Below are 22,845 nucleotides of genomic sequence, written 5' to 3' on the forward strand. Positions count from 1 at the left end.
TTATTTTTTTATTCTATAACTAAGTTGGTCAAAAAATTCATTTCCATAATTAGTTGCTCGTTCTAAGGGACTATCAATTTCCCACTCTCCAAATCTCATTAGATAATTTCCTCTCAAAAAAATCAACACTATCCATCAATTCCAACGGTCTCTTCATTTCGTACTGAATGTCCATTTTACAATTGGATCCATATTTGACAACCCATGCTTGCCAAGTTGTGGGGTGGCAATTTTGCCAAGTTCTAACTAACAAAGTTTAAGAGGAAAAAAGACTGGACAATGCCCAACAAGTACGGAGGCCCAGCAAAAGTATGAAAGGCCAACATCAACATGGATGAATGTGCTGCAGGTCCAGTCCAATTTTTTTTCAAGTATAAATGTACTGGTACTTACCAAACACTGAAATTTATCCAGCACGTACGTGTATATATAGACTCTGTATACTGTTTGTTGTGAAAAACCAACAACAAACTCTATTTGCATCGCATCTTCTCCCATCTTCCATTTCAGCTTCCAGAGTGAAGAGAAGGATCACTATGTCGTCGCCAGCGCCGGAGCCGTACGTGGTGGAGGACTGCCGCGGGGTGATGCAGCTGATGAGCGACGGCACGGTACGGCGCAGCGCCGATCCGCCGGTCGCGGTGGAGATCACAGCCGACGACTGCGGCGTCGAGTGGAAGGACGTGACGTGGGAGCCGGAGCACGGCCTCAACGTCCGCCTCTACCGGCCGCTCCGCGCGGCCAACGACGCGCGGATCCCGGTGGTGGCCTACTTCCACGGCGGCGGCTTCTGCATCGGCTCCGGCCGCTGGTCCAGCTTCCACTCCTGCTGCCTCCGCCTCGCCGCCGAGCTCCCCGCCGTGGTGCTCTCCTTCTACTACCGCCTCGCGCCGGAGCACCGCATCCCCGCCGCCCAGGAGGACGGCGCCAAGGCCATGTCGTGGCTCCGCGCCACTGCCGCCGCCGACCCCTGGCTCGCCAACGCCGCCCACTTCGCCCGCGTCTTCGTCGCTGGCGACTCGGCCGGCGGCAACATCGCCCACCACGTCGCCACCGCGTTCGGCAAGACCGGCCTCGGCCCCGCCGTCCGGCTCCGCGGGCACGTCCTCCTCATGCCGGCCATGGCCGGCGAGGCCCGGACGCGCGCCGAGCTGGAGTGCCCGCCGGGCGCGTACCTCACCACCGAAACCTGCGACAAGTACTGCCGCCTCGCGCTGCCCGGCGGCGCGACCCGGGACCACCCGGCGATCAACCCGGCGGGGCCGGAGGCGCCGGGGCTGGAGGCCGTCGAGATGCCCCCCGTGCTCGTCGTCGCCGCGGAGCGCGACGTGCTCAGGGAGCGGAACGCGGCGTACGCGCGGCGGATGGAGTGGGGCAAGGACGAGGAGTACGTGGAGCTCGCCGGGGTGGAGCACGGGTTCTTCAGCAGGGACCCGTGGTCGGAGCGCGCCGACGAGCTCCTCCGGCTGGTCCGGCGGTTCGTCGTCGAGCACCATGACTGTTTGCACCTGAGGTTTGTACTTTTGATGCAGATAATTCAGATTACGAATAAGTTACAAACTCCAGAAGAAAATGATTTTTGGTAGGCTCCACCATTAGTCTTGATACAAGCCCCACTACCTTTTTTGGCACAACTTTCAGCAGACGGGTGGTGCTCCTTCACCATTCAGAGCAGTAAAAAAGGTAGTCACTTTCCGTGATCAGATTGACGATTCCAGGAACAAAGAGCAAACTGTAGAAGGAAATGAGAAGTGAAAATGGGCAAGAAATCCTTCCAGGACACCAAGCAAAGCAAAGCCATTTAGGCATAATCCATCTCGCAAACCATTATTGATTGATAATCCGGCAGGTAGTCAGGTAGGTCGCCCGTCCTACTCCTAGTCCGTGTGCTCGACGACGAACCGCCGGACCAGCCGGACGACCTCGTCGGCGCCCTCCGACCACGGGTCCCTTTGGAAGAACCCGTGCTCAACCCCGGCGACCTCCACGTACTCCACGTCCTTGCCCCACTCCTCCACCATCCGCCGCGCGTACTCCGCGTTCCGGTCCCTCAGCACGTCGCGCTCCCCGGCGACGACGAGCACGGGGGCCATCTCCACGGCCTCTAGCCCCGGCGCCAGTGGCCCCGCCGGGCTGATCGCCGGGTGGTCCCTCGTCGCGCTGCCGGGCAGCGCGAGACGGCAGTACTTGTCGCAGGTCTCGGTGGTGAGGAACGCGCCGGGCGGGCACTCCAGCTCGGCGCGCGTCCGGGCCTCGCCGGCCATGGCCGGCGCCAGGAGGACGGCGCCGCGGATACGGATGGAGGGGCTGAGGCCGGTCTTGCCGAACGCGGCGGCGACGTGGTGGGCGATATTGCCGCCGGCCGAGTCGCCGGCGACGAAGACGCGGGCGAAGTCTGCCGCGCAGGCGAGCCAGGGGTCGGCGGTGGCGCGGAGCCAGGACATGGCCTTGGCGCCGTCCTCCTGGGCGGCGGGGATGCGGTGCTCGGGCGCGAGGCGGTAGTCGAAGGAGAGAACGGCGGCGGGGAGCTCGGCGGCGAGGCGGAGGCACCAGGCGTGGAAGTTGGGCCAGCGGCCGGACCCGATGCAGAAGCCGCCGCCGTGGAAGTAGGCCACCACGGGGAGGATGCGCGCGTCGTTGGCGCCGCCTCTGGCGAGGTGGCGCCTCGGCCGGTAGAGGCGGACGTTGAGGTCGTGCTCCGGCTCCCACGTCACGTCCTTCCACTCCACGCCGCAGTCGCCGTCTGGGATCTCCACCGGGAACGCCGGCTCGGCGCTGCGGCGCACCGTGCCGTCGCTCATCAGCTGCAGTACGCCGCGGCAGTCCTCCACCACGTGCGGCTCCGGCTCCGGCGACGCCGACGACATGGTTGGCTTCCACTTGATGCGTACTATGCGCCTGCAACTGTCGGCCTGCTGGTTTTTTGATGTGGTGTGTGCCGCGTGCTGATATGACGGAGAAAAGTGAATTTCAGGTGGGAGATTACATTGCTACTCCTGTCAGCTGCCTTTGCAGTTGGCCATCTTTGTCTGCTTGATCAGCATCCAATGGTCGGCATTGCCTTTAATTTTCAACCTCCAAAGACCTTCTCTAAGCTCGCAATCAAGAGAACCTCCCAGAACGCCCGGTGGCTAACCTCGCCCTCGCCGGCAACAATGGTGCCGTCACCGTGTCATGTTCAGTTGTTCATAGTTTCCCAGTCGTTCTCACGGACGGACTGAAAGAAGCACGGATTTCAGGCTGTTGAGGTTTAGGAGGCTGTGAGCAACTCCATCAATAGCCCTCGAGCCGCGGCTACCCGTAGCGCTGCCTGACGGGGCGAGGAAGGGCGCCGCCCGTCGCGGGAATGGCCGCCCGTAGTGCCTCCCAACCCTCTCTCCACACCATCCTAAGCGAGCTCGAGCCTCGCCGGATGCAGGTGACCAGAGCCATGACAGGAGAACGCCCGAGGTAGAGCACTCAATGGGCTAGTGGCCCCCATTTCGCTTTATCGTTCCTCGCTCCGATTCGAGGCCACCCTCCATCGATTCATCGTTCCTCGTTCCGATTCGAGGCCACCCTCCATTGATTTTTCGTCCCTCGCGTCTATACGGGATGGAGGAAGGCGGTGGCCAATCCGGCACGTGGGAACAGCACCTGACGCGGACCGGTGGTGGAGGCAGCCACACGCGCGTGGAAGGGCGCGATTGAGGGAGGAAGGACGTCGCACAAATATGCGTGGCGACGGGCTCTGCTTTAGCGTTATGAATAGCTTGGGGAAGTTTTGGAGGAGCTGTTGGAGTCCTTTTTTCGTTTTTCTCCCTAAACAAGGTATCAGGGGTAGGATACAAATTCTTTTGAAGTTGCTCTAAGGGCAAAAAAATCTCCAACTCCAGCAATAGTCCTTATGGATAGCGGGATCCCTAGAGACCTATGGAATAGAGGGTGGAGGGAGAATTTGGAGGCCTCCCTAAAATAGAGAGTCAAGTAGAGGGTATGCTGGAGTGCGTTTTTTTTACTTGGTCCTCTAAACTTAGAGTAGGGGATTGTTTAGAGGATTGCTAGAGTTGCTCTAATATTTTAGCTGTTTTATTCCCTTACTAGCATTACTTGCTAGTCCACTAGCAAGTAGTAAGGGGAAAAACAGCTTAAAAAAGGAGGAGAGCATCCTGCCTTGTCATTCGTCATGTGGAGTTTCTTGCAAGCTCATAATTTAATACAAATCGTTGCATCCGACAATTGATATCAGGTTAGTTAACTACTGATGATATGATTAATAGTCTGGTAGAAAGGTAAGATCAAATAAGTTGGCATTAGCAAAACCAAATAAATGTAAAAAAATTTGGTTAGGCGAGTCTCAGTGCACAGTTTCATGGTACAATTACCAAGGTTGATAACTTGATAAGTGTCTATTAGATTTCATGATAATAAAATTTTTCTCGTATATGATGAAACTCTGAATCCTCTATCCTCATAATGACATTAACACGTCAGCAAAATTGCTGATGTGATATATTATTTAATGGTCATGAAATTTTTGATAAAACCTCCGCTTAGACCGGCAGCTAACTACCTGCAGACCTATAACAATAATAATTAATGTAGCAGAGAATCCAACGTATAACTTAGTAAAAGGTCGGAGATTGAAATGGATGGTTTCACCTAAAAAACCAAAGAAGCTCCAGCGAGAAAGACAGACGAGGACACATCACACATCAGAAACAAGAAAATACCTCAGTGCAAGAGGCTCTTGCGAATGGGCCTGTTTCAGACCACGTGGGCTGGCTGATGACGATCGCGACACGACCAACAAGGACGAAGAAATTGGTGAAGCCCGTCGCAAGGGAAGAAAATTGGGTGCAGACCGGATGCAAAATCCGGTGCATACCCAGTCTCCCCGCGTGACACGTGGGCGTCCCTCCCATCTGACGGACTGCGCTCGCTCGGCTCCGGTTCCTTCCCCACGTTGATTTTCCACGGTTGGTGCGCTCGCTTAGCTCGATTTCCTCCGCGCCTGGAAAACAGATCGAGTCGAAGATGGCCACGAGGAAGACGACCCCGCTCTTCTCGCAGACCCCCCGCAGAGACACCCTCGTCATCCTGCCGTAATAGCCACTCGGCGCCTGTAGCTGGAACGTCGGCCCCCGCGATGCGACCCACTTCTCGCCCGGCACGGCGATGTCGTCTTCGCCACCGCCGTCGTGTTCCCGGAACATGACCCGTACCTTGACTTCATGCTTACGGTAGTAGTCATCGTGTATTCTGGCCTCCACCACGCACAACCTCTCGTCCGGCGAGATGACGAGCACGCCAAGGCCGTAGCCTCTGCGGCCACCGCGCGTCCAGTCATCCGGCAGGGGCTCCAGCGCCGTCTCCAGGGTGCTGTCGAGGTGGAGCACCAGAACGGAGTCCTTGACCCGTCAGAACATGGCACCACGGGCGGCGGCGGCAGCGGCGGCGTGCGCCTAGGCCAGGCTCCTCCCGCTCACCCTGGCATCGGACACGATAACCTCCGGGCCTCAGGAACCAGCATCGGACGAGTAGGTTCGGCACGCCGTGAAGTCGCGGCGGTTGTAGATGATGACGAGGCAGAAGGAGGACGCCGAGCTCGGAGGGCCCGCGGCGTCGGTGAGGTCGTCAGCGGCGAGCAGCGCGGGCGCTCGATCTGTTTTCAACAGGCGCGCAGGAGATCGAGCCGAGCGAGCGTGAGCCGGGAAAAATCAGCGCGGGGAAGGAAGCGGAGCCGAGCGAGCGCAATCCGTCGGATGGAAGGGACACCCACGTGTCGTGTGGGGAGACTGGGTATGCACCGGATGCGTTTTGGATCCGGTCTGCACCCAATTTTCTTCCGTCGCAAGATAGAGGCTCAACTTTCGCAGGTGGGCCCAGCACGGATCACGGCGAGCGACAGGTCGGCGCTGCTGCTGCATAAGGTAAGCGCGCATACGGAAGAGGGATTGATTTCTCGCCGTAACCATACCGTGGCCGAGAGCGAGCTAGACGGAGGCGGGAGAGATGATGTGGCCATCGCTGCCTCCGCCGTTCCTGTACCCGCCGTCGGCGTTCGTGGCGGCGGCGTCGTTGGTGACCGTCGTGTCGCTGGCGAGCCTGGGACTCGCCGAGCTCCGCGGCGAGCACGTGGCGTACTCCAAGTTCTGGGGGCCGCAGAGGCCGGGCGGCGGCGGCGCGCTCCTGCCGAGCCGCGCCGGGATGCTGGTCGGCTACGTCCCGGCGCTCGTCGCCGCGCTTGCCTCCTTCGCCGTGCCCGGAGCGGCGAACGACGGCGCGCGCGCGCAGCTCCTCCGCGCCGCGCTCGCCGTGCACTTCCTCAAACGGGTGCTCGAGGTAACGATGAAATGAAACCCGCGGCTTTAACGACTGTTTTCTGCTCTAATAAGCCATGCAGAAGTAGAACACAGTTCAGACTTCAGAGAGCAACGAACTCTCCCAGCATAATACTACTTCTGCATGCCATAATACTACTTCAGAGTATATGCTCCATTCTAGACACCAGTTTTTTTTTCGGATTTCACGTAAATCACAATAATACTCTTCATAATATTTTGCATGCCAACCAAATTTCTAACGCTTGGCACAACCTGGTTTATCATAAAATTCAGGAGCAAAGCCAAGTTAATAACTTTTTTGAAGACGACAACTAGTAACTAATGAATGATGAAGAGGTCATATTTAAATTTGTCTTTAATTTGTATGCCAGAAATTCTATATACGTACATTGCATGTGGTTTATCAAGCATAATGAGGCCAATGAATTATGAAAGAGGTCTTTTTTAAAATTATTATTTTAGGCATCCAAATACCATATTTAAATATTTACGTTTAAAATGGCTGAAAATTCTGTTTTCTTCATCTGATACTTATCAGCTGCTTAGATCACAATCCAACCACCCAAGATTATTCACCTTGTACGTTGTACCTCTGTTCCTTTTTTCTTCTGCACGCCTCACATCAAAACTCGTCCTTGTAGTTGCACCATCCATATGATCGACCGATCATTTTCCGTAGTGTCCCCGGAAGGCCGGAAACGCCAACCCACCCGTTAGCCGGGCTGTAGCAGTGTAGCCCACAGCACCGGCACTGCCACTCACCGCACGCGCGCGCAGACACACCCATTACAATTTCGTTTTCAGATTTTTTCCATGACCGCCGAAATTATCAAAATTCGCAAAATTTCGTTAAATTTTTGCCGAGATATTTTTAGAGTATTCACCAAATTATAAGTTTTTTAAATTTTTTTGGATCTAAACAAATGATTTAGTATGATTTATGGCTGTACAACTATTGAGTTGAAGAATAAGTAACATAGACAATAGAAAATATGAGTCTAAAATACCATGTTTACAATAAAATATATGCATAAGTGTAATATTGAGTTTTGGAATTTTCTTTCGGTCACCACCGAAATTACCGAAAATCGTGAAATTTCGTCGAAAATTAGGAACCCTGCTCCTCCACGCAACCACTAGTTGATTCGCTCAGTCCTCTTTGCCATCGTCACTACCTGGCCTCTTCTGTGCCGCTCAGCCACGCCACAGCTGCCACTCGCCGCCCATGTAGCCTCGCCGCGTTGCTCCATATTCCACTCACCGCCCGTGCTAGCCCACCACATCACTGCGCTGCCCCAACGTACTTGCTTGCGCGGCCCCACTCGTGCCTCCTCGCTCGTGTGGTCCTGTCGCCGTTGCTCCTCTAGCTGCTTCGCACGCGACGGAATGAGATGCCCGTTCAAAAGTGGAATCCAAATATTGAGGGAATATTTCTATATTGGGATGAACCCCGCCCTCTAATCTTTGAAACAAATATCTTCAAAACAAAACAAATATCTTCAAAACTGGGTCTGACCTATTCTAACCTACTTAAACTCAAACCAACATGCTAACATGCCCGTGAGCTGCGTCTCGCTGTCCACTCGAAAAATGGCAGTATGATCTCAAGTAGGCTGTGTGATTTCATACACTAGGAAATCTGCTTGTTTGAATAATATAAATTAAATTTCAAATAGTGCGGTATAATTCTTGCATAAATCATACGATTTACTAGTGTCTTGCTCTTTCTCAGGTTCTCTTCGTCCACCGGTACAGTGGAAGCATGCCGCTGCCCACGGTCCTGCAAATCTCCTCCTGCTACCTGCTCTACGTCATCATGTTCATCTACGCGCAGCACCTCAGCCGCGGCCTCCCGGAGCCCGCCGTCGACACGCTCCACCTCGGCGCGCTCGTCTTCGCCATCGGCGTCGCCGGCAACTTCTACCACCACCACCTCCTCTCGAGGCTTCGAACCGACGGCGGTGGCGGCGCCGCCGGCGGCGACAGGGGGTACAAGATCCCCCGGGGCGGTCTGTTCGAGCTCGTCGCCTGCCCGCACTACCTCTTCGAGATCGTCGTGTTCGCCGGGCTCGCCATGATCGCGCAGACGGCGTTCGCGCTCGCTCTGGCCGTCGGCACGGCGGCCTTCCTCGCCTGCCGGAGCTGCGCCACCAGGAGGTGGTACGCGGCCAAGTTCGAGGAGTTCCCGGCGGGGATCAGAGCTCTTGTGCCATATGTCCTGTAGCGAGATAGGAGTGGTTGCGCGCTAGTCTTCAATCTTTATGCTTGCGCGTTCAGCTGGACAAGAAATTAACAGTCGGCGAAATGGTGTCCATTTGTTGCTGTGCAATAGGATGGGCCTTGCTAGTACGCTCCTCCTGGGTCTTATGCACACAACTTCTACAGTTCTACTTATAACTTCTCCGGATTATTGAAACTGGAATAGCTTTTCTGAATAACATTCAACATAACTCCAAGGGGAATGTTGTCATGAAACTTTTTAAGAGGAAACTTATTTTTGGAAACTTTTCTAGGGCGTTTGGTTCCCTTTACTTATTTTTATCACGCGTCACATCAAATGTTTAGATACTAATTAAGAGTATTAAACGTAGATTATTTACAAAACCCATTACATAAGTGGAGGCTAAACGGCGAGACGACTCTATTAAGCCTAATTAATCCATCATTAGCAAATGTTTACTGTAGCAACACATTGTCAAATCATGGACTAATTAGGCTTAATAGATTCGTCTCGTCGTTTAGCCTCCACTTATGTAATGGATTTTGTAAATAGTCTACGTTTAATACTCCTAATTAGTATTTAAATATTCGATGTGACGTGTCAGCGTAACCAATCGGGGCCAAATGACCTGTGCACGTAACTTCGCCGAAGCGAGCAGCCAAACCTAGCAACTATCTCTGACTCGCTGTACGGCTGGCCTATAAAAATGATGGTGTGACAGCGATCGAAGGAGAAACGCGTCGTGAGAACCAGATTGCCGTTGAGGCGTTGCCTCCAGCATTCTCGGCGCAGAAAAAAAAAACAAATACAATACGTGCTGTCCACCTCGTGCGTTGCAAGCATCGAAGAACAATAGTAGTATGATTGTGCGGGGTGTAGAAAATCCCAAATAAAGGTTTCAGACAACCGGCCGGAGGACTACAGCCTTTTTGCACGAGGCGGCCCAAAGGCACGGCACGGCACCGCCGCCGGCCGGCTCAACGCTCCACCTCCGTGTGCCCGTCAGCCCGGCGACCTCCTCCTCCGAAGCCGCATCAATAAAGAGACCCCGCGCCCTCGGATTCGCCGGCGATGACGACGGTTAGCTCGCCGGCCGGCGAGTACAAGATCCTCGTCCAGCACCGCGCGTTCGCACCGGCCGTTTGCACGGGCGATAAGAACGCCGACACGGCAGACGTCAGGCAGGACGTCTGGAATAGGCGGAGTTGCGAGAAAATATTGTACGGAATAAACTGTGCCCGCGCGTGGTTCAGCGGATCAGCAAAGTACGATTTGCTATGGCAGCAAGCTCGCGTTCACACGCGCGCGCTACTGTTCTTCTCTGACCTTGCGGCCATGCCGCGGCCGCTGCATTTTTTTTATTCTTTTTTTTTTATCGCGTTCACTCCATCCCGCGTTCGTGGCTCGGCCAGCTTACGCCGCGTCGCTATCGGAAAACTATATAATACCCGCCTCGTGCTTCGCCCCTCTGATCCCCACCACCACCTCATCCCAATCGCCGTCTGCTTCTCTCCTCAGCTTCTCCTCCGTCCGTCGAGTGCCTCGCCGATCCCCTCAGTCATGGCGATGTTGTGGCCGTCGCCGCCGTTCCTGTACGCGCCGTCACCGGTCGTGGCGTCGCTGACGGCGGCGTGCGCCGCCACGCTGGCCTTCCTGGCGATCTCCGAGTTCCGCGGCGCGAACCTGCGCTACTCCAAGTTCGGCGGCCGCGCCAAGAAGGGCGGCGGCGGCGGCGGCGCGCTCCTCCTGCCGAGCCGCGTCGGGATGTTCGTCATCTACGCCCCGGCGCTCGCCGCCGCGCTCGCGTCCTTCTTAGTGCCGGGCGCCGTCGAAGGCGCCCGCGCGCGGATCCTCGCCGCCGCCGTCGCCGTCCACTTCCTCAAACGGGTGCTCGAGGTAATGATCAAATTCAAATCCACTCTCCCTACTCTTAGAATTAGAACACAAAACTACGCTAAACGCTGGGCTGTTAGGATATGGATTTCATACAAAACGCAATATTTTTCGCAGGAATCGAATGATATTCACACGAATAAGCATCTTGTATTTGCTTAACAAATACTGTTTGTCCTCTCTCCGCTCAGGTGCTGTTCGTGCACCGGTACAGCGGGAGCATGCCGCTGGGCACGGCCCTGCTGATCTCCTCCTGCTACCTGTTCAACGGCATGGCCATGATCTACGTGCAGCACCTCAGCCACGGCCTGCCGGAGCCCGCCGTCGACCTGCTGTACCCCGGCGTGCTCGCCTTCGCCGTCGGCATCGCCGGCAACTTCTACCACCACCACCTCCTCTCGAGGCTCCGAGCCGACGGCGGCGACAAGGGGCACTACAAGATCCCCCGGGGCGGCCTGTTCGAGCTCGTCACCTGCCCGCACTACCTCTTCGAGATCATCGGGTTCTTCGGGTTCGCCATGATCTCGCAGACGGCGTACGCGCTCGTCGTGGCCGTCGGCACCGCGGCGTACCTCGCCGGCCGGAGCTACACCACCAGGAAGTGGTACGCGGCCAAGTTCGAGGAGTTCCCGGCGAGGGTCAGAGCTCTTGTGCCGTATGTCTGGTAGTAGCGCGAGAGTGGGAGACTGCGTACTCTGTATGTGATTCGCGGAATCACAGTGTGAAGAGATTGACCACCTGGTGAGGGTGATTTGGGTGTATTGATTTGGATAGAATAATGTGTGTGAGCCTGCTGGGTTTTATTTCCAGTTCGGTGCCACAACAATACGATCATGCAACGCATGAGTGAAAGCGCCAAAGAGCCTTACGCGAACTGAAGGCCAGGGTGCCAGCGTCATGGGACGCGTCCAGACAAGCGCACAGCCTGGACCCCGACGGCGGCCGCGAGCTCGATCAGCTGGCGGGCGCCGCCGCGCCGCCGTGCACGAACCGCCGCAGCACGACGCGGAGCAGCTCGCCGGCGGCCTCGAAGAGGGAGAACCCGTGGCCCTGCCCCGCGAACACGGCGAGCTCGGCGCGCCTGCTCCCCGCGGCGTTCAGCCGCGCCACGCAGTCCCTGATCCGGTCGACCAGCATGTCGCTGTCACCGGCGGCGACGAGCACGGGAGGGAGGGCGACGGAGTCCAGCGCGGGGCTGCCCGGCCCGAACGGGTTCGCCAGCGGGTGGTCCCTGGTCGCCCCCGCCGGCAGCGCCAGCCGCCACATCTGGTCTTACAGCGGGAGCGTCAGGAACACATCGGCTGGGCACGACGCCTCCGACGCCGTTCGCCGCTCGCCGCCGAAGTACGGCCACAGCAGGATGCACCCGGCGATGATGGCGGGGTCGGCGGCGAGGATCCCCCACCCGACGCGCACGGCCACGTGGTGCGCGATGTTGGCGCCGGCCGAGTCGCCGGACACGAACACGCGGCCGAAGTCCGCCGAGTCGGCGAGCCACGGATCGGCGCCGGCGCCGGCGGAGGACGCGGCGGCCTGGGCGCGGAGCCAGGAGAAGAGGCTCTCAGCTTCGTCGAGCGCCGCGGGGAGGCGGTGCTTGGGGGCGAGGCGGTAGTCGGCGGAGAGCACGACGGCGGGCAGCTCGACGGCGAGGCGGAGGAAGGCAGCGTGGAAGTCCAGCATGGCGAAGCTGCCGATGCAGAAGCCGCTGCCGGGGAAGTAGACAAGCACGGGGAGCTTATTGGCGCCGGCGCCGGACGGCACGTACACGCGGAGGCTGAGGTCGTAGGTCTCGTCATAGACGACGTCCTTCCATCGGACTGCGGCTGTGGCGTCGGCGCAGGGCACGGGCAGCGTGCCGGCGTCTTTCCAGCTTTCCGAAAGCCAGCGCAACAGCTTTGTTTCAGCTTTCCAGCTTCTGGCTGTTAGAAGCCGGAAAGCTGACCCGAGAAGGCCTGAGAAAATGAACTAAAAGCTGGAAAGCTGGCTGAGAGAAGTTTTTTTAAGCTTTTGGTGTGCTAAGAAAATAAAAATTTATTACAAAAGTCAATAGCAAAAGGTCAGCAATAAAAAAAACCAGTTTTCAGAAAGCTAGCTTTCCAACTAAAAAGCCCAAAAGCACAAGCTCATACAAACAGCACCTAAAATGCATGTCACCGGAGACGAACGCCCCGCGGGCAGTACAGGCAGATGCCTGAGCTCCCATGGGATTGCCATCAACATCGGGCGTCAGCCACACCTGAGCCGGCCTAGGAATGAAAACTGACGTGCCAATAATTGTTTCTGCACTGCTCTCACTTATCAACAATCACTGAACATATTTTTTCAAAGAAACAAAGCAGGAGATCAGGCTCTGTTCCAGTTGGATGGATGTGGGTGGTGTGCCCTTCGTTGATATCAACTTCACTGTCAAGAGGCAGACAATGACAATCTCATTGAACATTGATATTGGCCACCGTGGAAGGCCGGCCATGTGTGCTCTCTGGCTCTCCGCACAGAGCCTGGAGCATATGGACAAGAAGGCATGCAGATCAATGGTTGCTGCCTCCACGGACATGGCTTTGGCACACTAGATCAACTGAAAATAATGCAAGGAAAAGAATCTTATCAGTTCTCAAATCAAATGTCTTGGGGCTACTACATTAACGCAAACACTTAGCATGCATAACTTCACGTCTCCACCGGTCGATTCCTCGGTGTCTCCAAGCTTTTAGGTAATTTTTTCGATTCCGATCGAAAGTAGATGAAGTCCAAGGCAGGCAAGAGTTGCCTCTTCTTCGACTAGTGAGTGAGCTTTTGTGCGCGCCCATGGTTGACGACGGAGCATTCTGCTACCCGGCCCATGGTTGACGACGGAGCATTCTGCTACCCGGCGGGAGAGGGGAGCCGGCAGTTGCTGCTATCCATTGGCCCAACTGACGAGGTTGAGGCTTGACTGAGGCAAGGACCGAGCCCGGATTGTGCAGGGAAGCCGATGGGGAAGAGGTGACACTGACACCGATGGATTAACCGGAGCTGCCGCGGCGGCGCCGCGGAGCAGGAAGCCGTCGGTCTGTAATGAGCAATGAGGGAGGAGCGGCAGGGGCGATTTGTCAGAGACGGAGTCGTGAGCGTGGGGGAGCTAGCTGGTAGACGGAGGTCGGCGGCGCGAGCAGCACAGGAGGCGAGACCAAACGTTTGCAATTTACCCGCTCAGATGGATCCGAATATATGCGCATACCCCCTGAAATGGATCGCGACTATTAATCGCGATCCGAATATATGCAAATACCCCACTAATTCGGATCGCGGCTATTAATCGCAATCCATTTGTTTACAAATAACCCCTAGTTCGTACCTGGCGGCGGAGGACCGCCGGCGAGGACGCGGCCAGCCGCTAACACATCAGACGACCTGTGCGGAGAATCCGGAGGTGCGGCCTTCCTAGCGCAGAGACATCCTACGGTGGTGATAATGGCGGCCGGCGTGAAGGACTCGGTGCAGGTGGCAGGGATTGGAGCTCGCTCCTGGCCAAAGGCCGGCGATTGAGCGTTAGGGAGACTAGGAGGCCATGAGAAGCTCGGCGGCCTTCGCCTTGAGGAAGATGAACCAATTACCATGTCATTGTAATCTTAATCAGCAACTAATTTCGTCAAACTGCAACTTTGCCAGGAATATGAGAGCACATTTTCCGCTTACTAATGTGACCATAATTAGGCGTTGGATGTCGAATACCGCAAAATTTAATCCCATTTGTGCGGACTCGAATCATCAACCTATATTGTCTTGATGGTTTGATCAATGAAGCATACTCCCCTTGCTTCACGTCTGGTGTGCATGTAACACAGCGTAAAATTCGAGTGTTTTTTCAAAATCAAATCAGATTTATCCTTTTCAATAATAGTAGACTATTTTCCCCAAAATGGGTTCAAGTAACCTCTTACCTAACAAAGTCGTTGCTCTCAAAGTAGATAATTAGATATTGTCAGGTAGGGCAATTGCGTTGCTCAAATAACCTCTTACCTAGCACCTACTAACCTGAATGTCAACCTTTTAATTTAATGACATGTTACATTTGTCTTAAAATTTGCCATGATCTCTCGGAAAAAGTTGAAGGCCCATAACTTCCACTTTGCCCAGTTAACATAATTTATTACAAGGCAGATTTTACAATAATATTAGTTCTCTCAATGCAAGCCTTGTTCTGAATTTTTAGATCGCCCAACTCAAAACTGCTGAATAAATCGCATAGGGATACATGTGGTTAAAATTCAGCAAGGCTAGATATTAATGAATCAAAGAGAGTAGTGACATAGATGCAAAAATTTGTTACCATATGAAAGGAAATCCCTCCCCAAATAAATTATATCAAATAATGTTTGGTTGTGTGAATTACTAGTTGGAGCAGATGCCGGAAGCGGTGCTTTCTTCATTTAAGAAAAATGGTATCTGAAAAAGATATGGGTAGTTTATTGTCTATACAGAAGATCTGAGCTACAAGGTTTAGAGGAAGGCAGGTCCCGTAGTGCCGCTATCGTAGATAGGTCTATTCTACATCGCTATTGGCTTGTTCATTGTTATTGAGGTTGTTGCTGGGTTAGTTTTTGTCGGACCAGCTACAGTAAGATCGCCATAGAGTTCTGTCAGTGTACCTATCATAAGATCCAGTAAAATTCACTCAAAAATTACACGCAGATCGGCAAATGTTCTGTATTTTGTCAAAGAAGAAAAAGGAAGTTGTGTTACGGGATAACGACTATAATCTTATTAGGGCAAGAAATTAGATACAAGTTCCTTTCAAGACCATTTCATCTTATTGGGACAAGAAGTTAGACATGACCACATATTGTTTGCGCATTTCATTGCCGAAAAAGGCATTGATCAGCCCCATCTAAAAGACTTAAATAAATGAATGCAAAGCATAACATTCATCTGATACTGTTGTAATATGTATCTGCCATCTTCTAAATCCCAAGTGAAAACTGGCATTCCCTAGCCATTGCCATAGCAACCTGTCTGTATCATCCTCAGTCAGTCAAGTAACAGATATCGGAATGCACCACCACTTGCTGTCACCTCAGCCGTATGATTCTAAATTTCTAATTAATTACTCCATCCATCCCAAAAAAGATTGTTCGTTTAGTCTTTAAAACTTGTCCCATAAAGAGTGTTTATATAACTTTCAGACCATCCAACAAATACCTTCATAATACCTTCTGGCCAAGTGAACGAATCGATCAATTACTCCCATTATCGATGCCCGAGCTAGACTTGATAATAAGGAAGGCTAATAGGTCCAACAATTACTGCAAACGGGTATGCATAATTAATTATACTCGGCAATCCATCCGATTAAGAAGAGTTATTAGGGGTACTTTGAACTTTTAGCATTTCTACTATCTTGTCTAAAATTTTCTAAATGAACGGTCTTTGTGGGACGGAGGGAGTAGGCGCCTCTAATTGTTGAATTATATTTGTTTATGAAAAAGACAATCATTGCATACAGTGCCTCCATTTATTTCTTACAGTGACAAATATGATTTGCATAACACAGCCTTTTAATTTTCTGATTCATTCACCAATTATTAACCACTGTGCACGAACCGCCTAATGATCCGGATCAGCTCGTCCGAGGCCTCCCCGCACGGCTCCGTGACGAAGAAGGCGTGCCCCTGCCCCTCGAACACGACAAGCTCGACCTCCTTGCCGGCCGCCCTCAGCCTCGCGACGTACTCCCCGACGCGGTCGTGGAGCACGTCCTGGTCGGGGTCGAGGACGAGCACCGGCGGGAAGTCGCCGCCGAGGTCGCCGAACGGGACGCTCCCCGGCGCGAGCGGGTTCGCGATCGGGTGGTCCTTGGTGGCGCCCGCCGGCAGCGCCAGGCGCCACAACTGGTCGAACAGCGCCATGCCCATGGGCTCGCCGGGCGGGGACGCCGCCTCGGACGGCGTCAGCTCCTCGCCGCCGAAGTAGGGCCAGAGCATCACCCAGCCGGCGAGCCGGAGCGGGGTGAGTGGGAGCTCCCCGGACCCGTGGCGCACAGAGATGTGGTGCGCCAAGTTGCCGCCGGCCGAGTCGCCGGTGACGAACACCCGGCGGAACTCGGCCGACTCGGCGAGCCACAGGTCGGCGCCGGCGCCGGACGCGGCGGCGGCGGCCTGGGAGCGGAGCCAGGAGAAGACGGACTCGGCGCGAGGCGGTAGTCGGCGGAGAGCACGACGGCGGGCAGCTCGGCGGCGAGGCGGAGCGCGCCGGCGTGGAAGTTGATCACCTCGAAGCTAGCGACGCAGAAGCCGCCGCCGTGGAAGTACACGAGCACCGGCAGCTTCTTCTCCTCCACCCCGCCGCCAGCGCCGGCGGTGGAGAGCCGGTACATGCGGAGCCGGAGGCCGTGCGCGCCGTCGTAGACGACGTCCTTCCACTCCACGGGTAGGTCCGGCGGCGGCACGCCGCCCACGAGCGGGAACACCGAGTAGTCCGTGGACCGCCTCACCGTGCCGTGTGCAGTTGGCAGTTGCTTGTCTGATCATGTGACCATGTCTAATTCCAACGCTCAATTCGGCTCACCATTTTCCGTTTGAAATCTAGCTAAAATCATTCTTGACGTCCGTAGCTCGTACTTTTTGTGTTGAAGTCTGTGCCGAATGCCTTTAAGCTTTTTTGAAAAGCGCAGGAAAGAAATGGCCAAATGTCGTGCGCTTGTTGGATTGAAAAGGAAGACGCATCGCGTTCGCATTGCAGCTAGAATCTAGACACTACGCTTTGGATTGCTGTTTCTCATCAGCATGGAAGGCGACGCGCCGCCGCGCGTCGTCGAGGACTGCCGCGGCGCGCTCCGCGTGCTCAGCGACGGCACCGTCGTCCGGTCCACGCCGCCGATCGCCGGCGACACCGAGGGCGTCCGCGCCGACCCGTCCGTCGAGTGGAAGGACGCTGTCTACGACGCGGCGCATGGCCTGGGCCTCCGCATCTAGATGCCCGCCGCCGCGGCAGCCGTGGTCTACTTCCACGGCGGCGGCTTCTGCATCGGCTCCTACGCGTGGCCGATCTTCCACTCGCGAAAAAACACTCACGAAAACACACGCTTGCTGTCACATATTATCAGCTCTTTTCCAAGACGTCATTCAATTGTTTTCTTTGAGGAGGATAATCTGTCCGAATTGCTGAGTCATCATGGTTACCAAGTGGACCAAGAGTTATCTTTGCTTCCTGTCACTCCGGCTCTCGAATCATGTGATCAGCTCGATCACCAAGAGCTCGATCTGAATAAGTCCACTTCGTCTTCCCTCTCGAATCATGTGATAAGTCCATGATACATTAACATCAGTCTATACATTATTACTTTATTAGTCCATCATTACTTAATTAGTCCATTATTACTTAATTAGTCCATTATTACTTTATTGCCGTGGACTGACTCGCAACTCATCGTAGCTGTCAATCTAACCCTCCCACCTCCCTCCCCTGCTCACACGCGCTGCCCCTCCTTCCCCTCCTCACGCGCAGGCAGCCGTATCGAACTGGCGTCAGTCAGCTAGATCTCCGCCTTACAGGTAAAATATTTCTGTGTATTTCTGTTTTCTGTTTAGAATTAAGCAGAGATTGCATGATGCTAGTAAGCAGTCATCCCATATGTTGAACACCTTATATGCCTTAGTTTCCATTCCAGTGTGATTAGTTCCTTTGTGTGCTTGTACCAACAACTTGATCTAATCTTGGCATATGGGAATTAAATCAGCTGGCCCATGGCTGGAGGGAATTCCACCATAGACTGCTCCTACGATGCACTGGAGCAATGCTCCTCTATGATTACATGCGATGCCTCCTCATGGGACAAGAGCTTTGGAGAGAAGATATGGCTTATGAACTCACTCCAGCTCATCAGTGCCGTCCTGGCTGGAGTCATAGTCGGGATAGGCATCTACGGCCAGCGCTACCGCCACCACCGCTTCACCAGGTTTATCTTCCTCGGAGCCACGACCCTGTTCTTGCCTGTCGTCTCCACTGTTGTCTCCATGGGCGCCGGGAACAGTAACCACAGCATATATGACCTGGAGGGCTCTCGGTTGATTGCAGAGTGCCATCCAGGAAGTCACTCGGTCCTGGTTGTAATATGGGCATTCCTTGTTCAGATCATCATGATCAATACCAGTGCAGTAGTTGCTGTCGATGATAGAGAAGGTGGAAACGTAGGTCCTCCATTTGAGCTGCTTGTTCAGGGTGTCTGGACCTTTTACCTTGGTATCAGCTATCTCATTCTCGCCGCTCGCGACAATTATTATGTAGTCACACCTTTTACCTTGGTATCAGCTATTCTTGCCTCTGAAGCCACACCTTTTGCTCTCACGTGTGCCAAAATGGTATTGAAATATTATGCATATGAAAAGGCGCGACAATCCTTTGCTCTCGGACGCAATCCCCATCTTATTTTTGGATACATGAAGCAACAATCGTTACAAGAAACAAGTCAGGATGGTGAACCAATGGTAGCTGAGGATGCACCTCCCCCGCTGCTGGTTATGGGAGAAGAGAAAAGACACGTGGAGAAGCAGCCTCTTGGGTATGTGTTCAAGGATGACTCATGGACAACTTCGCATAACAATGGCCTGGTGACTATTGATAGAGTTTGGAGGATGGATAACGTGCTTCCAACATCAACACTGAAACCACAAAAAGACTTATGCTTGTCATTTGCATTGTTCAAGTTGTTGCGGTGCCGATTTGCAAGGTACAAGGTCAGAACTGCTGCCTCCAAGGGCACCTTCAGTTTTTTCTGGAGCTTATTGCTGAAGGATGGCGAACATGATAGGGTCTTTTTGGTCATTTCGGATGAGGTTTCTTTCCTTCATGATTATTATTATTCATCCCTCCCAGTCTCCTATTCCAAGTATTGGTTGCCCGTTGCCGGTATCTTGATCTCACTACTGAGCATAGCTTACTGTTGTGCATTGATGATCACAGCAACGCTTGCATCCCTGTCGTTGCCGAAGGATCTATCCGCACCTCAGTTTGCATGCTATTTCTTTTGCATTCGAGGAAAACTGATGAGCGACACCGAGTATAAAGGTTATGGGAATGGGTACCTCGGTATGGTGCTAGTAATTTTGCTTTCGGTGTTAGTCATGATGTCTGAGGTGAGGGACATAGCTACCTACATCTACTCCAACTGGACTAAAGTTGCCGTCACCTGCCACCTTGTAAACCATGAGCATTCACTTCTCAAGAAGAAATGGATTGGCCTTCTGCTGCGTTGTCGATGCAAGCTGATGAAGCATTGGGATGAGAAAATAGGTCAGTGCACTATGCTGGAGATTCGCCCGAGCACAACCCTGCCTGTACTAATTCTCAGGCGTCTCCTCCACTTACCAGACCACAAGAGGAAGGTCAAGGTGCCTGCAGCAGTGAAGGTTTGCATCATGGAAGTTGTAAGAAGCACTAGAAATGGAGACCTTAGCAATGGCACAGCATCTCTCCGCTGCCGGGGCCAAGTTGGTGAAAGGCTCCTCTGGGCTTGCAACACCAAGAGTACGTCTTATACCATACTGACATGGCACATCGCCACATGCATCCTCGAGGTCAGGTACCCACACCGGCTTGATCAACGACAAGGTTCTTCTTCTCCAATTCCGAACACGGATTATAAGATCGTTGCCACTCACCTATCAAGGTACTGTGCTTACCTTGTGACATGGTGCCCTGAGTTACTCCCTGATGATGATGCATGGAGCAGGAGCCTGTACGAGGATGTCAAGAAGGATGTTGAGCGTGTACTTGCCGGCTGCACAGCAGGAGACTCACTGACGCCAGAAGCAAATTGCCAACAGCTGATCGAAGTGCTGAGTGCAGATGCGAAGCATGAAGTGCTCAAGGAAGGCGCTAGGCTTGGAAAGCAGTTGTTGGCGCTGGTGGTCGAAGGTGAGGACGATATGGCGGCGTGGAAGTTACTGGCTGAATTTTGGTCGGAGATGATCGTGTATGTCGCGCCATCCGACAACCTCAAAGGTCATTCGAAGGCCATCGCCAGGGGTGGCGAGCTGATAAATCTGCTCTGGGTGTTGCTCTTCCATGCTGGGATCGTCAGTAGGCCAGGTGAGGACGACGGTGTTGCTCCTACTTCTGCTGGCGTGGTTTAGTAGAGTCTCCTGTGTTTGGAACTACTGTTTCCTCCTTGTTTCGGATTCTTCATCGTGGTGCGTTGTCTGCAGTTGTTTGTGTATGTTGAGTTCATTTCTTATACCAGAATTTGTTAACTTGTGGCAGCATGTGACTCCATCTTGGTAATCAGATCATCAATTGTAACAAGTCTATTTAGAGGTCCTATAATATTGTCGAGACTCGATATTCAGATGTAATGTTAAATTATTTCTACGTACTGTATTGTGATCAATATATATATTTTAATTTGGTATTGTAATGAAGTGCTTGTATATTACACTATTACTAATTGGAGGCTCCTAAATCCTCACGATGTGCTCTAGAAAAATAGATAAATCTTATAAATTCCCACAAAATTAAAATTAGAAATATCCAACCGTCAATCCAGTAGACTCTAATCATAATAGCCATTGGATCTATTATGTTTTCGAAAAACTTAATCACATCCCTCATTATAATAATGACCTCATTATAATAATAGTATAAAGTAACTCCTAATTCTATATCGAAATTTCCCACCTCTAGCATAGGTGGGTAATTTATATGGTTGGCATCATAACTACACATCCAGTTTGTAGCTGTGAATCCATTGAGCCGGTTATGATGCTGGAACACAACCAGTGGTGGAAGATGGAACAAATTTAGGAGTACGGAATAAATTTAAGGTCTGACGAAATCAAAAATTGAAAGTAACCAAAAAGATATCCTTTTCATTATAATAGCACGAAACAGTGAAGGGCGGAATAAATTGCCAGCTCGATGATCAAACATTTAGGAGATAATAGCTGCAGGTCAAGAGATGATCAAACATTTAGGAAACAACACATGAAATGCACAGCCACCGATTGACCAAAACGAAAAGGAAATTAAAATGAATGCCTAATGATTTGATTTCAAATAAAAAATGCTAAAAATGAAAATTTGCAATCTGTACCTCTCAATTCAGCCTTGCCCTTGCCCTTGGACTCCATTTTAGCCTGTGCACTTCTGATTCCCTGCGTTGTACGCTGCTTCTTGTAACACCAATGGTGTTTACTATAAATTAAACCTTACTTAAGCACTAATGAGGAGAAATAAAAAGGAAAAGAGAAAAGAAAAGGAGAAATACAGAAAAGAAGACTTGGTCAAACAAGGTTGAATTAGAGAGTTCACTAAGTCAACGATGGTCAAATTAAGTCAAAAAGGTGAATTTGGATCAATTGTGACAAATGGAGTGGATTAAATTCAAATCCAGTTTGAATTTTTAAATATAAACTTGATTTGGAAAGAGGAGTCAAATGTGGTCAAGTACCCATGTTTGAGTGCTGTTTCAAAAGGATTTTATATAACAACTTTGGAAAACATTCTACTAAGAGTTTGAGTATAATGTGTATAGAACACTTTGGACTTGATGTGGTTCACAGAAAATGGAATTTGGGTATTTCAATTGAAGCTCAAATTTGAACTTTGTGCTGTTTGGAGACTTAAGCAGATTCTCAGTTCAGTATCTGTAACTGAAACTCATACAGTTCATAATCAAATCTTCAAAACTCTTAATCTCTCAAACCATGGATCCTTTGAACAAAGTTCATATCCATCATTTGTATACCTATGTTACATCTACATTTTTGTTTATTGGTGCTTGAAGAGATTGTGTTTGGTTTGGATGAATTTTGCTTAAGAAAGAAGGAATGTTTCTGTGTACCGAAGCCAAAACATATAGCAGTAAGGGTGCTTTTGGTTGGGCTTTCCAACCTACTTTTGCAAGTCAAAAGCTAACCAAAGGACCTAAAAGCCACATATGCTTTAGGTTAAAAGCTTCTTTTGCTCTAGGGTGTGTTTGATTGGGCTGTGACTTTTGGAAAAGCTCCTGTGAGCTGTGGGATGTAGAAAAGCAGTTGTGAGAAAGTAGATTGGGCTGTGATTTTGATGTGTTCTTCATCCATCAAAGTAATTGGTCCACATAAATAGAACAATATTCATCAAAAGACTTATACAATGATACTATCCCTCAACATTACTGTCCTCTTGTCGCACTAACCAAAGCATCAGCTATCTTAGTACGAATGGTATTCATGGTATCCTCATTCTCCACACGTTTCTCATCTTCGGATATGACCTTTCTCGTCTACTATTTATTGATGAAATATTTTTTATTTCCATAACCATATCCATTAGTGGGTTCCACTTGTCATTCTCGGTGCCTATCGTTTCTTTTTTTCTTTTTGCCTCGACCGTGTCTTCTAGCATAGGACGAGCATCGTCGCCCAAGCTCAGTCCCAGGATGGAGAGGAG

General features: G+C 52.2%; 5 protein-coding genes and 2 pseudogenes across 6 annotated transcripts; 4 read left to right on the forward strand and 3 right to left on the reverse strand.

Moving 5' to 3' along the window:
• Window positions 1-27: 27 nt before the first annotated feature.
• On the forward strand, window positions 28-1,634 carry LOC117845543 (strigolactones hydrolase CXE15). The gene has a single exon (XM_034726603.2). The coding sequence runs from the start codon at window positions 378-380 to the stop codon at window positions 1,584-1,586; it is 1,209 nt and encodes a 402-aa protein (XP_034582494.1). The 5' UTR covers window positions 28-377; the 3' UTR covers window positions 1,587-1,634.
• A 41-nt stretch (window positions 1,635-1,675) lies between these two features.
• On the reverse strand, window positions 1,676-4,100 carry LOC117845546 (strigolactones hydrolase CXE15). The gene is made up of 2 exons (XM_034726605.2): window positions 1,826-4,100; window positions 1,676-1,732 (listed from the first exon to the last, which is right to left on the reverse strand). The coding sequence occupies exon 1, from the start codon at window positions 2,865-2,867 to the stop codon at window positions 1,878-1,880; it is 990 nt and encodes a 329-aa protein (XP_034582496.1). The 5' UTR covers window positions 2,868-4,100; the 3' UTR covers window positions 1,676-1,732; window positions 1,826-1,877.
• Window positions 4,101-5,084: 984 nt separating this feature from the next.
• On the forward strand, window positions 5,085-8,830 carry LOC117845547 (uncharacterized). Its single transcript, XM_034726608.2, has 2 exons — window positions 5,085-6,324; window positions 8,059-8,830. Exons 1-2 carry the CDS (start codon window positions 5,995-5,997, stop codon window positions 8,548-8,550), a joined length of 822 nt encoding a protein of 273 aa, XP_034582499.1. The 5' UTR covers window positions 5,085-5,994; the 3' UTR covers window positions 8,551-8,830.
• Window positions 8,831-10,003: 1,173 nt separating this feature from the next.
• On the forward strand, window positions 10,004-11,249 carry LOC117845542 (uncharacterized). The gene is made up of 2 exons (XM_034726601.2): window positions 10,004-10,443; window positions 10,632-11,249. The coding sequence occupies exons 1-2, from the start codon at window positions 10,108-10,110 to the stop codon at window positions 11,106-11,108; spliced, it is 813 nt and encodes a 270-aa protein (XP_034582492.1). The 5' UTR covers window positions 10,004-10,107; the 3' UTR covers window positions 11,109-11,249.
• Window positions 11,250-11,387: 138 nt separating this feature from the next.
• LOC117843965 (strigolactones hydrolase CXE15-like) lies at window positions 11,388-12,660 on the reverse strand (annotated as a pseudogene).
• A 3,252-nt stretch (window positions 12,661-15,912) lies between these two features.
• On the reverse strand, window positions 15,913-16,942 carry LOC140222030 (strigolactones hydrolase CXE15-like; annotated as a pseudogene).
• A 781-nt stretch (window positions 16,943-17,723) lies between these two features.
• Window positions 17,724-20,834, forward strand: LOC140220033 (uncharacterized). 2 transcript variants are annotated; one of them, XM_034724647.2, is made up of 3 exons: window positions 17,724-17,969; window positions 18,155-20,083; window positions 20,147-20,834. In XM_034724647.2, exons 2-3 carry the CDS (start codon window positions 18,162-18,164, stop codon window positions 20,547-20,549), a joined length of 2,325 nt encoding a protein of 774 aa, XP_034580538.1. In that variant the 5' UTR covers window positions 17,724-17,969; window positions 18,155-18,161; the 3' UTR covers window positions 20,550-20,834. The 2 variants fall into 2 exon arrangements, with proteins under 2 accessions (XP_034580538.1, XP_034580534.1); XM_034724643.2 differs by having other exon boundaries at window positions 17,735-17,969; window positions 18,155-20,834.
• Window positions 20,835-22,845: the final 2,011 nt, after the last annotated feature.

The sequence above is a fragment of the Setaria viridis genome, chromosome 2 (assembly GCF_005286985.2).
Source record: "Setaria viridis chromosome 2, Setaria_viridis_v4.0, whole genome shotgun sequence".
In the NCBI taxonomy this organism is placed as follows: domain Eukaryota; kingdom Viridiplantae; phylum Streptophyta; class Magnoliopsida; order Poales; family Poaceae; genus Setaria; species Setaria viridis.